Here is a 15476-nt window from a genome sequence, read left to right as displayed (position 1 = left end):
GAACTCCTGCAAGTCAGACAGCCAGCCTCTGGTGAGACAGTAAACTAGTTATATTTTTAGTCACCAAGACCTGTAAAATTCAAAGAAAATTACTTCATATTGTCCATAAAGCAAATTAGGTGTGCAGGTTCAGGCATTTACAATATATTTCAACATATATCATAAAAGATTCAGATCTCCTTTGCAAAACTGGTTTCAGCAATTACCTTTAGAATTGACTACTGAACCGGTGTAGAAAATGTATATTCAGCGCAATACTGCACCCTGCACACAAAATAGTCAGTACTCCAAAGTAAAGGCAAAATTAATGCTTGGTTGCCATTTTTTAAACCACAAGCAAAACATTCCAGTTCAAGCTTGTATTGAAAGGGCGACATGAACACATCACAATTCAAGTTGTTGTTAAAATCAGTTATTCGACAGCGGTATGGGAGTAAATTGAGTGTCAGAAGTTTGTTGGGCAGGGGGAGAAGTTAAAAACAAGGTTTCTCCACTCCACCCCTGAACTCCACACTACCACCGACACCACCCCCACCCCCCCCCCCCCCACCCTCAACTCAACCACCAATATAATGCAAAGAGTCAATGACAAAGATAATACAGGTTTCTAGTGTTAATACTAGTGCTCCTCCGCGCTAAATATTTGTTGACTCTCAGGTCTGAACCTAAATTAATAAATACAATATGAAGAATCTGACAAAAAACACTCAAATTTTATTAATTCAATCCAGGTTTGCTACATCTAATAGTTGCCTAAACAGTTATGTATGTATCTGATAAAACTCAGAAATTACCTTCTATTCATCACTGGAAACATTTACGCAGCCTAATGCTTGGATTTGTACAGAAATGCTAAGTAATCAATTTCTGCTTAACAAATTTAGATGAAATGACATGCTAATACTGGTAAGGTTAACATGTTATCATGGAGTTTAACTGAACAGTTAGAACCACAATTATAACTGCTGTTCAGCATTTCCTCTAATTATTCGCAGTACGCTTCACACCATTTGCACTCATCTTGAGCTGTAGTATGTTGATAAAATGTTAGAACAATAAGATTGTCATTAAGTTACAATGCAATAGGGTGGTTTTACTGGGGAGAATAATTCGAGGAAAACGGAATCAATTCAAACAAAACTGAACTGATCATGCCATTTTTTTCAAGTTGTAAGACTCCCTAAAAAAGGTAAAATAGAGATTATTTGCAAATTTAACAGAAATTTGAACATTTTTAATTGATTATTTACTACTTCAAATACTTCCAGATTAATGGCATTATGTCATTGTAACTCACAACATGTGTAAAAAAAACAATCAGTATAATTGTCACAGGTCAAAAACTGTATGACCCCAATGACTACTGTTCATGGAATCTCTCAGATGATTTCAAAGCATTGTCAAACCTTAAATTTAATGAAAAACTGCTCAGAACACTTCCAGAGACAAATGAGCCAAAGCAGCCAGCTGCTTTAGGTGTGAAAATTACTTTCACAGCTTCTTGTGGGACCTCAGTGCATATCCTACTAGTCCTGTGCTAACTCCATTGAAAACCCAAATCACTGTATCTAGGGAAACACTCAGAGCTGTAGCTGAACTCCCAGTGGATTCCAAGAACAAATGGCAGACCCATCTGCTACCCAGTGAACCAAACATTTAAGTACTTCACCAGTGAAAACGAAGAACAAATTCCTGGTGGATTTACGGCAACAAGTATTGTTCCCAAAAAAAAACTATCCAAGAACGAAAAGGTCAACAAAAGTTGCCATCGCCCCTTTAACCTGTATTCAAAACAAACTTGCCTATTTGGTTTCTTATATTTTTCTTTCAAACATTGAAGATGTTATTGCAGGAATCCGCTAGGAAACTTCAATTTGTAAGCCTCTAGTAAATCTTCAAATTTTCAACAACTGTCATACATCTTGGGATGGTCAAAGCTAACTACAGTTTTTTTTTTCAAAGCTCTGTGGTATCCAAACGTGACATTGAACAACACAAATGTCAACAAGCCCAGGCTTAAGCACTGACTGCCAAAAAACGGCAGAGGTACAGATAGCATCTGCCTCTTCCTCGCCCCACTCCCACCTCTTTCTCACGGTCTTAACAGTCCAAGAACCCAGTCTATCCACCGTCAGGCCCCAGCCTCCAAATCACAATCCCTCTATCCACTTCCTAGTTCAAACCCCATCCCAGGTTTCTTTTCCACAACCTTATTTGTTGATTAGCATGGAAAAAACAGACTGCGCTTGACGTGACCAGCACTGGATGGACAATAAGAATGTTTGCTGCAACGTTTTTCAAAAATAAACTTAGTTGGGAAATTTAAATGTAGTTTTTTTTTTAAACAATAAGATCAAAAGCCAAATAGGCCAAAAAGACATCTTCATCCACACCAATAATGCGTGATATTGCAGGAATCCGCTAGGAAACTTCAATTTGTAAGCCTCTAGTAAATCTTCAAATTTTCAACAATTGTCATACATCTTGGGATGAACGGATGGGTCAAAGCTAACTACAGTTTTTTTTTCAAAGCTCTGTGGTATCCAAACGTGATGTGTTGAAAGTCCTACAGAATAAAAAGCTTAAGAGCACCTTTCCTGGTTTAAACCTTTAAAGCTTAAGAGTACCTGACATGAAGCAACAAAGGTTCAGTAATACTATATCCCGTTAATAGATTGATATTCTATTTAGCACCCAGAATTGTTTCAGCAGACTCACTCTATCCATCTGCCGCAGAGTAGTCTTCCAAAACTCAATGGCATAAGTTCTGAATGTTGGTCAGTTGAACAGTCTTCAAACCGGTATCCTGGTTGCCTTGAATTGCATGAAAGTTTCATGGCTTCTTCCACCATTTGTGCACAGCAATTTCAGTATGAAACCTGCAGAGTACTGAGTTTTTACACACATGTGGGAAAAGGAAGAAAAAAAAGGAGTGTTGCAGTATTAGGAATGGTCTGGAGTCTGGAAAAAGATTAACATTCCAATGTATTTGGCAGCATAAAGACAGGATTAGAAAATAAGTTAACAATTTTAATGGTGGACTTCGTTAATTTTCAAGCTTACTAAAATTTATCATTTGACCTTTGGCATAAACCTCTTGGGTAATTTAAAAAAATACTATAATTGTTATATTACAATGACCGAACTGCTTTTTTAAGATACCACAATCCTTCCTTTGGTACTTTAGAGAAAAGGAGCTCATCAGTATAAGACACAAGACTAAATGCAGAAATCCCACTGCAAGGACAGAAAGATTTCAAATTATATTCTAGGCCGTCTCTGCACGTACACTATGCACAGAAATTCGACACAAATCAGCCAGCTACTCAACCTGCTTTAGAATGTTGTGATAAACAAATCCTTTGATAATACTTCAGCTATAAGATGAAAAGAAAAAGCAACCCTTTTAGTATTCTTGGAAATATTCAAGCCCTTTATTGGTGAATGTCTTAAAGAACTACCAAAACATGTTACTGAACTGGGAAACAGGTAAAAGAAACATACAATTTATGGTTTAATATCAGGAGATGAAGAACTGTACATCTTAAAGTCAGAGAGAGAGGTGACTTGAAAATCACCTATACACTCGGCAAAAGGAACCAGAGGAGAGAGGAGCAGAATTTCTTTTGCGCCACGAGTTGGTATGATCTGGAATGCACTGCCTGAAACGGTGGTGAAAGCAGATTCAGTGATAACTTTCAAAAAGGAATTGGATATTTACTTGAAAGGAAAAATTTCTAGGGCTATGGCATTAATTTAATAGCTCTTTAAAAGAGGCAGCACAGGTACAATGGGCCAAATGGCCTCCTTTAGTGCTATATCATTCTTTGATTCTATGGACGAAAATTATATTGTTAATGGTTATCTTCATGACATTTATTAAACCATATTATTCACTTCTTCCCAAATGGTTTCTAAAATGTTTTTTGTAAAAGCAAAAGCAATTAAAACAAGAAATACATTTTGGTTTTGAAGTAGCTCATGACCAATGGTAATAAAAGCACGGCTGTAAAATACTTAACTGTGGCACTAGAATGGCAATAGTTCAATAACTGTAACTTTGATCCTTTTACATTTTCTCCTAACACTCCTATATCACTTTTAGACTTTGTGTGAGCCCACTTGCCAACAGACAATAGTTACAACCAAGTTAATAGAGGCTACTAGTTAAGTTTCTGCTCTGTAGAATTTATTAAATGTATTTCACAAGAAAATAGCATTCAATACCCCAGAGGGCTGTGGAGTATATTAAAGACAGAGATCGACAGATTTCTAGATATTAAATCTATCAAGGGATATGGGGATAGTCTGGGAAAATGGCAGTGAGGTAGAAGACCAGCTGAATGGTGAAGCAGGCTCGAGGGGCCGAATGGCCTACTCCTGCTTCTATTTCCTACTTTCCTATGTCCCTAATGGTTGAAAATCTAGATAGTCAAGATGGTGAATTTCAAAACAATTTTTATTTTAGCTTAGCCTTTGAAGATAGAAGCATTTTCAGGTCCACTGATTAGGTTGCACATACTGCACATTTTAATGACCTCATGCTTGTGGTTATTGCTGTTTTAAATAAAGGCTATAGAAATTCACATCGTCCATTTGGCAGCCAGACTGTAACATGCATCCTGGGTCTTTTTTTAAAAAACAGCCTGTGGTTTATATCAAATCCTTTCATCCATAATAAAAAAGATAATCACAGTCAAGGTATTGTTAATAGATATACTTAAATTGTGTTGTGACAGCAAACAACTTTGAAAAGGGGAAAAACTATTAGCTCCAAGGCCTTCATTCCACTCAAAATTAGAGGGGTTTACACTCAAAATGATGAACACTCACAGGTGTTTCTTCTGGACAGAACAAACCTGTTCGAGAGAAGTGCAGAAGTAAAAACCTCAGATTAAAAAAAGCACCAGGCTATTGACCAGTTTGATATAAAAACACACCATTGCATGTAACCAACAGAAGCATTTGAGGTTAGTTATTAGTTCTATAATATTTTAATAGCTCACTATTCTACATTTTTTAAAAATTCATAAACCTTTGTGGGCCCAATTTAGAAAAAGCTAAATTTAAAACTTAAATGAGAAATTGAGTTGTCGTGTAAATACATTTTGTGACATTTCCACAATTGAGCAAAATATTCAAGAACAACTGGTCCTTGAATTCAGGCAGACTTACATTAATGTTAAGCAGTGGCTGAAAAGCACACCTACAGCAATATAACCACTATCAAAATCACAGGTGGTAACCATTCACTCAAACAGAACCTTGTTGTTCACGTCTAGAGTGAAGGCCTTGTAAATGACAATCTTCCTACATATTTCACACTTGCTTGAGTCCACTGTTCCCACTGAGCAAACCATGCATGATGAATAAGCAATAAATCAATGGCCGGATAAGCATTCCTGTATTTTAAACCTGCCTTTGAAGGAATACTCTCTATCGAGTTGAAATTGTACAGCCAGCCTTGCTTCAGTGGCCACTAAAATGTTAAATTGAATTTCAAGTTATCTATTTTAGGGTATTTCACTTATTAATACTCCAATGACTACACTGCACAAAGAATCTCACAGGACAGGAGCCCAGCATACCTGTCCCAACACTTTGAAAGAGTCATCCAGTTCAGTCCCACATCCCAGCTTTTCTCCATAACCCTGCAAATTAGTCCTCTTCAAGAACATGTCCAACTGACTTTTTAAAGTTCTTATAAAATCTAAAGCTGCCACCTTTTCAGGTATTTATTCCAGATCTGAACAAACCGCCAAGGAAATTTCTCATTTTCCCTCTAGTTCTTTTGCCAATTATTTTAAATCTATGACCTCCAATTACCAATCCACTTGCCAGAAGAAATAATTTCTCCATACTTGAACTATCAAAACCCCTTGTAATTATGACTACCTCTTTTGGGTCTCCCGTTATCCTTCTCTGTTCTGAACAATCCCAGCTTCTCCAAACTTTCCACATAACTTAACTGAACATAACTGAAGTTTTAGCCCGGTAATGAATGTATTAGTTACGGATTTGTTCAACTGTGCTGTATTGGATAGTGCATGCACGTCGACTGTATGTGGAACTGATTGAATCCAGATAACACTGTAACCGCTCAGTTGTAAGGATTGACACAAGGTTAAAGGAGTATAAAAGTACTACTAGCTTTAAGTTTGATGACTATACAGTGAAGTCACTGAAGTCAGTAGTAATTCCATGTAAAATAGCTGGAATAAGCCACTTCATCAGTACTGATGTAGTCTCTAGTGAGATACCTTTACTGTTGAGTAAGCCTGAAAAAAGTATCGGAGGACACTATCACATCCTATTGTCAGCCTTCTATTGGCACGTGACTAACGAGGTAGTTGCCATGGATTTAAAAGGTGTGGGACAAAGACAAGGCCTAGCAACTAGATTTAGTCTTTCTACAACAATAAATAGCAAGTACAAAAGGGTGATTATAGACAAAATTATGGAGAAATGCATAGGGACTGGACTTGCAGAACTAACTGACAATGGAGGGGAATTTGCCAATGATGAGTTTAGAGACATGTGTGAAAACATGAACATTAAGGTTATGAATATTGCAGTTGAAAGACCTTTCAGCATAGGGCTCTGTGAAAGGAATCACACTGTGGTTATGAAATGCTGCATAAAATCTTAGTTAACCAGCCAAACTGCAAGTTGACAACTGCCTGCCAAGGCCAATTCATGTTAAGAATTCGCTTCAGATGGCTGGAGGATATAGTTCTTATCAATTGATCTATGGGCAGAATCCCAAATTGCCTTCTGTACTGTGCGATAAATCTCCTGCTCCAGAAGGTACTACAATTAGTTCCATTTTTTTTCCTGCATTTGCATGCAGGGAGACAGGTTTTCATCAAGGCTGAGGTCTCTGAGGCATTATATAAGGCCATCTGAGGTGAAATTTAATTCAGCAGGTTTGGTGTGTTATAAAAGGACAGATTCATAGGAAATGGAAGGGCCCTAAGGTAATTGGTTGTGATGGTAAGACAGTAGTTATCAAGTATGGAATTCAAACTGTTAAGGTTCATTCCTCACGATTGATCAGGGTTGATTACAAAATCTTAGAACCTGAGCAGCTGATAGAGGGAACAGAGGAACCTTTCACCTCAAATACATGTTTTGTGATTAAGAACCTGAGGAACAGAATGAGGTCGATCAAAGGTTGGATAGTAATGTGAAGGATGATAATGCTCAAGAAAGAGCTATCGCATCCAAATGACGATTGCCCCAAGTAGGTACTCAGGTAACATATATTCCAGAAGGGTCTAATAGATGGAGGAATGCAACAATTGAGGGACATGCAGGAAAATCTACAGGCAAGTTTAAATATTGGTTAAATGTTCAAGATGATGGCCAAGATGCAAGGTCCATGGACTGGCAGAATGGGGTGAAAGAGTGGAGGGTAAGAAAGCACGGTGCAAGTTCTAATACTGGATCTGGAAGTAATTCTTGCATAAGGAAGCGATTACATACTGGAGAAAGAGCCTCCAATAATGTGCGAGGGAGATCTTCTAGCAGTAGTCCCGAAAGACAAAGTGCTAATACAGGTTGTAGTTTGAGCAGATTCCACAATGAAATGAAGGCTATAGAGCAGTCTCTGAATAGAACTAGAAGTCCTCACGACTGTGAAGTTTTAGTGACTGCCAATAAATGAGGATAAACTAATAAGAGAAGCAAAACATATGGAATTAGAGAGTTTGGAGTTTCTGAAGTACCAGATAGGGGTAGGCCAGCCTTGTCACATTGATTGATTTGTATTGGAAAAAGTGCTTCCTGATGGAACTTACAAGGCTAAAGCGAGGCTAGTTGCGAGGGGTTTTGAAGAGCGACTGGGTGATACCGATGTTAGAGTGGACTCTCTCCAACACCTCCTCCTTTGTAATGTTGATATGCTCCAGGATATCGCTGTTCCCTCCCTTGAACTCACCAGCTTCCACGACCTTCTCCACAGTCAATACAGACGAGAAGTATTCATTTAAGACCTTGCCCATTTCCCATGGTATTCACACATAGATTACCACACTGATCCTTAAGGGGACCTACTCTCTCCCTAGCTACCCTTTTACTCTTAATATACTTATAGAATTTTTTACAATTCTCCTTTATCTTATCTGCCAGGGAAATCTCATGGCCCCTTTTCGCCTTCTGATTTCCTTCTTAAGTGTACTCCTACATCCCTTATACTCCTCGAGGGACTCGCTTGATACCTGACATATGCCTCCTTCTTTGTCCTCACCAGACCCCCAATATCCCTACTCAACCAAGGTTCCCTAAACTTGCCAGCCTTGCCCTTCCATCTAACAGGAACATGCCGGCCCTAAACTCTTCCTATCTCACTTTTAAAAGCCTCCCACTTGCCAGACGTCCCTTTACCTGTAAACAGCCTCTCCATTCAACTTTTGAGAGTTCCAGGCTGATGCCATCGAAATTAGCCTTCCCCCAATTTAGGACTTCAACTTGAGGACCAGTCCTATCCTTTTCCATAACTATCTTGAAGCTAATAGAGTTATGGTCACTGGTCCCAAAGTGCGCCCCCACTGACACATCAACCACCTGCCCAGCCTCATTTCCTAAGAGGAGGTCGAGTGGTAGCCCCTTCTCTAGCAGGGCCATCCACATACTGTTTCAGAAAACTATCCTGGACACACTTAACAAATTCTTCCCCATCTGATCCCTTAGCACTAAGGCAGTCCCAGTCAATATTAGGGGAAGTTAATATCACCTATTACAACCCTATAATTCCTACACCTATCTGTGATTTCCTACATATATGCTCCTCCAATTCCCTCTGACTATTGGGGGGTCTATAATATAATCCCATCAAAGTGATCACCCCTTTCTTATTTCCAAGTTCTATTCATATTGCCTCACTGGACGTTCCCCCTGGGATATCCTCTCTAAGTACTGCCATGATGTCCTCCCTAATCAATAGTGCAACTCCCCTCCTCTCTTACCTCCACCTCTGTCACACCAGAAGCATCAGTACCCGGAACATTGAGCTGCCAGTCCTACCCATCCCTCAACCACGTTTCCATAATAGCTATAATATCACAATCCCATGTTACCGATCCATGCTCTGAGTTCATCTGCTTTACCTGTAAGGCTTCTTGCGTTAAAGTAGTATTTAGATGTGCACTTGAAACGCCATAGCATACAAGGCTATGGACCAAGTGCTGGAAAATGGGTTTAGAATATGTAGGTGCTTGATGGCCAGCACAAACATGATGGGCCGAAAGGCCTGTTTCTGTGCTGTATAACTCTATAACTCTACCTCAGCCTACAGTGAGAGGAATTTCAAAAAATGTCACCTTAAGAGCAAAAGGAATACTTTGAACTGTTATCAGTCTGTCGGGGATATTGAAAGGTGAAAAATGTCAGAGCTAGAATTTGAGCAAGTTGATCATCACAAGTTAATGCTCCAGAAGTTTTGATCCAAGTCAGTAATTTATGCAGATGAAAGTTTTTAAAAGTGACAATCTAATGCACTTGGGAGTAAACATCTTAATTTAAACAGAAAAAAATACAAGATAGAACTTTAAAATCCTCAGTGTGGTGCATCATACAAACTTTCAGTTCTCCAAAGGAGAACCACAAGCATATCAAAATTTTCAGTAAGTACGTAGGATTGAAGCCAAATGTTCAAGCAAGTCTTACAGCGTCAAGACACTGGCACACTGGCACAAAGGGGTTATTTTTAAAGAAAGGAAATAAGGACAAGTTTTATTTTTGAAAAAAAAAGGCTTTATGCAGGAGATGGTAAACAGCCTCATGAATCCAACCCCATTTTGAAGAACATCTTCATCCAAAGACACTGCTATTGAATTTGTAATGGCTGCAATTAATAAAGACAAAGTTAAAATACATTTGTGCTGCAGCAGAGCCATACAGACAAGGAAAGTTCCAGCTGCTATTTTGCATTTACCCTTAAGTTTCATTGATTAAATGCAAAATCAATGGGGCATGAAGAAAAAGGAAGAACACAGTTCAGAATAATCTGTACCACACAATTATTAATTCTGATGTTTGGTAGGACTGTCCCATTACCAGAGCCCCCATAAAGCAAAACCCTGTATTGTTACTGATCAATTCCAGAAAAAAAAGTGTCCACGAGCAGGCATCGCCTCTATGGAATCTGGATCAATTACAACTAATTGACTGGGATACAGACTGAAGATAAAGCTTCCGTGGTTAGAGTTCTACAGGCTGGTTTCCTGTCCTACACCAACACAATCTCACTTTGATCTATAAATTAGCAACAGACTAATTTATTTCAGGCAATGTACAACTGTATAAAACAATAATCTCTTCCATTGCCTTGGTGAAAACTTAAATCAGAGACTCTGGACTTTATGCCCAAAATTATCACAGCTCAGCAGAAAATCTGAGGAAGAGCAGCATTTGCACATCAAAACCTCATTTTCTCGATTTATTTTCTACGTCATCTAATGTTCTATCCATTCCATCTTAAGATATGTTTCAAAAGGGTTGATGGTTCAGTAATATTGTAAAGGTTGGCACAGGGAATACTGGCAATCAATATGAATCCTGGCTGGTATTTTTCAGCATGATTAACCTTGGCCTTCCCTCAATCAAGAGAAAAAAATGTTATGTGATTTCTCATGTTGTGATGTTCAGTCCTTTAATATCCCAAGATATATACATTTGTAAGCTATTATACAACATGGCCAGTATTTTATTTCAGCAATTGGTTATTCAGATTGATCGCCAGCTTCCCATCAGCAGAAAAATCCAGGGGAAAAGCGATGGAAGTAAATTAATTTGAAAAATGAATTACTAAAGCACCTATCATTTTAATAGCTGTGCTGCAAATTCTCCACAAATTTGCTTCATATCCCGAAGGATGAATAATCAATTGCTTTGCTTGGATCAGGGATTTTAAAAGTCACACTGGCAATAGGAAGCGAAATAAACACTCTCCTTTGATTTCCAACTCATCCACAATGCATCAAGTTTGATTCAAATCAGGTATCTAGACCATACTTGAATCCTGCAGTCTACTTTCAGAACACCCCTTCGCAAGCTCAACATCAAAATTCAAAGCAAGAATCTGATATACTTGGACCTAAAATATTATCCTCTTTTTAAAAAGAAAAAAGAATCTAACCCTCATCCGAATAGTAATGCCATTTACTTGTATACAATTTCATTTGCACCAGCACCAATCCTTCATGCGGGTACCTAGGTAGGAAGGATAGGCAGACTATTTGACTATAAAGAGGTACACCTACAAAATTCTAACAGGAATGGACAGACTAGATGCGGGAAGGATGTTCCCAATTGCGGGAAAGTCCAGGACCAGGGGTCAAAGTCTAAGGATAAGGGGTAAGCCATTTAGGACTGAGATGATGAGGGATTGCTTCACCCAGAGAGTGGTGAACCTGTGGAATTCTCTACCACAGAAAGCAGTTGAGGCCAAGTCATTAAATATATTCAAGAAAGAGTTAGATATAGTTCTTTGGGCTGAAGGGACCAAGGGATACGGGGAGAAAGCGGGACCAGGGTACTGAGTTTGGATGATCAGCCATGATCGTATTGAATGACGGTGTAGGCTCGAGGGGCCGAATGGCCTACTCCTGCTTCTATGTATCATATTAAAGCACAGTCCTGTTCTTGCTGAACAGCAGCACATAGAGTTTTCTATCAGTCAACAAAGATCAAGTAGAGTCAGAGTCATTTATGGCATAGGAGGTCATTTGACCCTTCAAGTCCATGCCGGCTCTCCATGGAGCAATCCAGTCTGTCGTACTCCCCTGCTAGAACTCCGTAACCTTGCAAGTTTATTTCCTTCAAGTGCCAATCCAATTTCCTTTTGAAATTATTAACCGTCTCCTTTTCCACCGCCCTCGTTGGCAGCAAGTTCCAGGTCATTACCACCTGCGGCGTAAAAAAGTTCTTCCTCGCATTCCCTCTGTATCTCTTACCCAAAGCCTTTAATCTGTGTACCCTAGTCCTTGTACCAGCAATTAACAGGAACAGTTTTTCCTTGTCTAACTTATCTAAGCCTGTCATAATCCTGTACACCTCTATCAAATCTCTGCTCAATCTCCTTTGTTCCAGGGATAACAACCACTGCTTTTCCAACCTATCCTTGCAACTAAACTCCCCTATCCTTGGAACCATTCCGGTAAATCTCCTCTGCACCCTCTCAAGGACCCCTGCATCCTTCCTGATGTGTGACGACCAGAACTGGACGCAATACTCTAGTGGGGACAAAACAGAGCTTTATAATGGTTCAGCATAACATCCCCGCTTTTGTACTTTATGCTTCTATTTATGAAGCTCAAGATCCCATATGCTTTATTCACCACTCTCTCAATATGTCCTGCTACCTTCAAACATTGATTCATATACACCTCCAGGTCCCTCTGTTCCTGCACACTCTTTAAAACTGCACCAATAAGACTATATTGCCTCACCCTATCCCTTCTGAGAGAGGGGGGGCGGGAGAGGGGGGGCGGGAGAGGGGGGGGCGGGAGAGGGGGGGCGGGAGAGGGGGGGCGGAGAGGGGGGGCGGAGAGGGGGGGCGAGAGAGGGGGGGGGAGAGAGGGGGGGGGAGAGAGGGGGGGAGAGAGGGGGGCGAGAGAGGGGGGCGAGAGAGGGGGGCGAGAGAGGGGGGCGAGAGAGGGGGCGAGAGAGGGGGCGAGAGAGGGGGCGAGAGAGGGGGCGAGAGAGGGGGGCGAGAGAGGGGGCGAGAGAGGGGGCGAGAGAGGGGGCGAGAGAGGGGGCGAGAGAGGGGGCGAGAGAGGGGGCGAGAGAGGGGGGCGAGAGAGGGGCGAGAGAGGGGGCGAGAGAGGGGGCGAGAGAGGGGGCGAGAGGAGGGGGCGAGAGAGGGGGCGAGAGAGGGGGGCGAGAGAGGGGGCGAGAGAGGGGGCGAGAGAGGGGGCGAGAGAGGGGGCGAGAGAGGGGGCGAGAGAGGGGGCGAGAGAGGGGGCGAGAGAGGGGGCGAGAGAGGGGCGAGAGAGGGGGCGAGAGAGGGGGCGAGAGAGGGGGCGAGAGAGGGGGCGAGAGAGGGGGGCGAGAGAGGGGGCGAGAGAGGGGGCGAGAGAGGGGGCGAGAGAGGGGGCGAGAGAGGGGGCGAGAGAGGGGGCGAGAGAGGGGGCGAGAGAGGGGGCGAGAGAGGGGGCGAGAGAGGGGGCGAGAGAGGGGGCGAGAGAGGGGGGCGAGAGAGGGGGCGAGAGAGGGGGCGAGAGAGGGGGCGAGAGAGGGGGGCGAGAGAGGGGGCGAGAGAGGGGGCGAGAGAGGGGGCGAGAGAGGGGGCGAGAGAGGGGGCGAGAGAGGGGGCGAGAGAGGGGGCGAGAGAGGGGGCGAGAGAGGGGGCGAGAGAGGGGGCGAGAGAGGGGGCGAGAGAGGGGGCGAGAGGGGGCGAGAGAGGGGGCGAGAGAGGGGGCGAGAGAGGGGGCGAGAGAGGGGGGCGAGAGAGGGGGCGAGAGAGGGGGCGAGAGAGGGGGCGAGAGAGGGGGCGAGAGAGGGGGCGAGAGAGGGGGGCGAGAGAGGGGGCGAGAGAGGGGGGCGAGAGAGGGGGCGAGAGAGGGGGCGAGAGAGGGGGCGAGAGAGGGGGCGAGAGAGGGGGCGAGAGAGGGGGCGAGAGAGGGGGCGAGAGAGGGGGCGAGAGAGGGGGCGAGAGAGGGGGCGAGAGAGGGGGCGAGAGAGGGGGGGCGAGAGAGGGGGCGAGAGAGGGGGCGAGAGAGGGGGGCGAGAGAGGGGGCGAGAGAGGGGGCGAGAGAGAGAGGGGGCGAGAGAGGGGGCGAGAGAGGGGGCGAGAGAGGGGGCGATGGGGGCGAGAGAGAGGACGAGAGGAGAGAGAGCGAGAGGGGGCGAGAGAGAGAGAGCGAGGGGGCGAGAGAGAGAGAGAGAGAGCGAGGGGGCGGGGGGAGAGAGAGAGAGAGAGCGAGGGGGCGGGGGGGAGAGAGAGAGAGCGCGAGGGGGCGGGGGGGAGAGAGAGAGAGCGCGAGGGGGCGGGGGGAGAGAGAGAGAGCGCGAGGGGGCGGGGGGGAGAGAGAGAGAGCGCGAGGGGGCGGGGGGGAGAGAGAGAGAGCGCGAGGGGGCGGGGGGGAGAGAGAGAGAGCGCGAGGGGGCGGGGGGGAGAGAGAGAGAGTGCGAGGGGGCGGGGGGAGAGAGAGAGAGCGCGAGGGGGCGGGGGGGGAGAGAGAGAGAGAGAGAGAGAGCGAGGGGGCGGGAGAGAGAGAGAGAGAGAGAGAGAGCGAGGGGGCGGGAGAGAGAGAGAGAGAGAGAGCGAGGGGGCGGGGAGAGAGAGAGAGAGAGAGAGAGCGAGGGGGCGGGAGAGAGAGAGAGAGAGAGAGAGCGAGGGGGCGGGAGAGAGAGAGAGAGAGAGAGAGAGCGAGGGGGCGGGAGAGAGAGAGAGAGAGAGAGAGAGCGAGGGGGGCGGGAGAGAGAGAGAGAGAGAGAGAGAGCGAGGGGGCGGGAGAGAGAGAGAGAGAGAGAGCGAGGGGGCGGGAGAGAGAGAGAGCGAGGGGGCGGGGGAGAGAGAGAGAGAGAGAGCGAGGGGGCGGGAGAGAGAGAGAGAGAGAGAGAGAGAGAGAGAGCGAGGGGGCGGGAGAGAGAGAGAGAGAGAGGGAGGGGGCGGGAGAGAGAGAGAGAGAGAGAGAGAGAGCGAGGGGGCGGGAGGGAGAGAGAGAGAGAGAGAGAGAGGAGCGAGGGGGCGGGAGAGAGAGAGAGAGAGAGAGAGAGAGAGCGAGGGGGCGGGAGAGAGAGAGAGAGAGAGAGAGAGAGCGAGGGGGCGGGAGAGAGAGAGAGAGAGAGAGAGAGAGAGAGAGCGAGGGGGGCGGGAGAGAGAGAGAGAGAGAGAGAGCGAGGGGGCGGGAGAGAGAGAGAGAGAGAGAGAGAGCGAGGGGGCGGGAGAGAGAGAGAGAGAGAGCGAGGGGGGCGGGAGAGAGAGAGAGAGAGAGGAGGGGGCGGGAGAGAGAGAGAGAGAGAGAGCGAGGGGGCGGGAGAGAGAGAGAGAGAGAGAGAGCGAGGGGGCGGGAGAGAGAGAGAGCGAGCGAGGGGGCGGGAGAGAGAGAGAGAGAGAGCGAGCGAGGGGGCGGGAGAGAGAGAGAGAGAGAGCGAGCGAGGGGGCGGGAGAGAGAGAGAGAGAGCGCGAGCGAGGGGGCGGGAGAGAGAGAGAGAGAGAGAGCGAGGGGGGCGGGAAAGAGAGAGAGAGAGCGAGCGAGGGGGCGGTGAGAGAGAGAGAGAGAGCGAGCGAGGGGGCGGAAGAGAGAGAGAGAGAGAGAGCGAGGGGGCGGGAGAGAGAGAGCGAGGGGGCGGGAGGCAGAGAGCGAGCGAGGGGGCGGGAGAGAGAGAGAGAGAGAGAGCGAGGGGGGCGGGAGAGAGAGAGAGAGAGAGAGAGCGAGGGGGGCGGGAGAGAGAGAGAGAGAGAGAGAGGAGAGAGAGCGCGAGGGGGCGGGAGAGAGAGAGAGGAGAGAGAGAGAGAGCGCGAGGGGGCG

At 45.3% G+C, this 15476-nt stretch overlaps 1 protein-coding gene across 5 annotated transcripts in view; it reads right to left on the bottom strand.

The window, feature by feature from the left end:
* The window catches only part of cblb (Cbl proto-oncogene B, E3 ubiquitin protein ligase), a 279679-nt gene that overhangs the window by 210184 nt on the left and 54019 nt on the right, over window positions 1-15476 (bottom strand). Inside the window, exon 2 of one of the 5 annotated variants that reach the window (XM_068040896.1) lies at window positions 2719-2889. The exons of the other annotated variants lie outside the window; for them this stretch is intronic. Within the exon in view, the coding sequence (XP_067896997.1) occupies window positions 2719-2852 (134 nt within the window). The 5' untranslated portion in view covers window positions 2853-2889. The remainder of the gene's footprint in view (window positions 1-2718; window positions 2890-15476) is intronic. 5 annotated transcript variants of the gene reach the window in all.

Source organism: Heterodontus francisci, chromosome 10, assembly GCF_036365525.1.
Source record: "Heterodontus francisci isolate sHetFra1 chromosome 10, sHetFra1.hap1, whole genome shotgun sequence".
In the NCBI taxonomy this organism is placed as follows: domain Eukaryota; kingdom Metazoa; phylum Chordata; class Chondrichthyes; order Heterodontiformes; family Heterodontidae; genus Heterodontus; species Heterodontus francisci.
The sequence above is the reverse complement of the archived record's forward strand: the minus strand, read 5'-3'. Positions and strand labels throughout refer to the sequence as shown.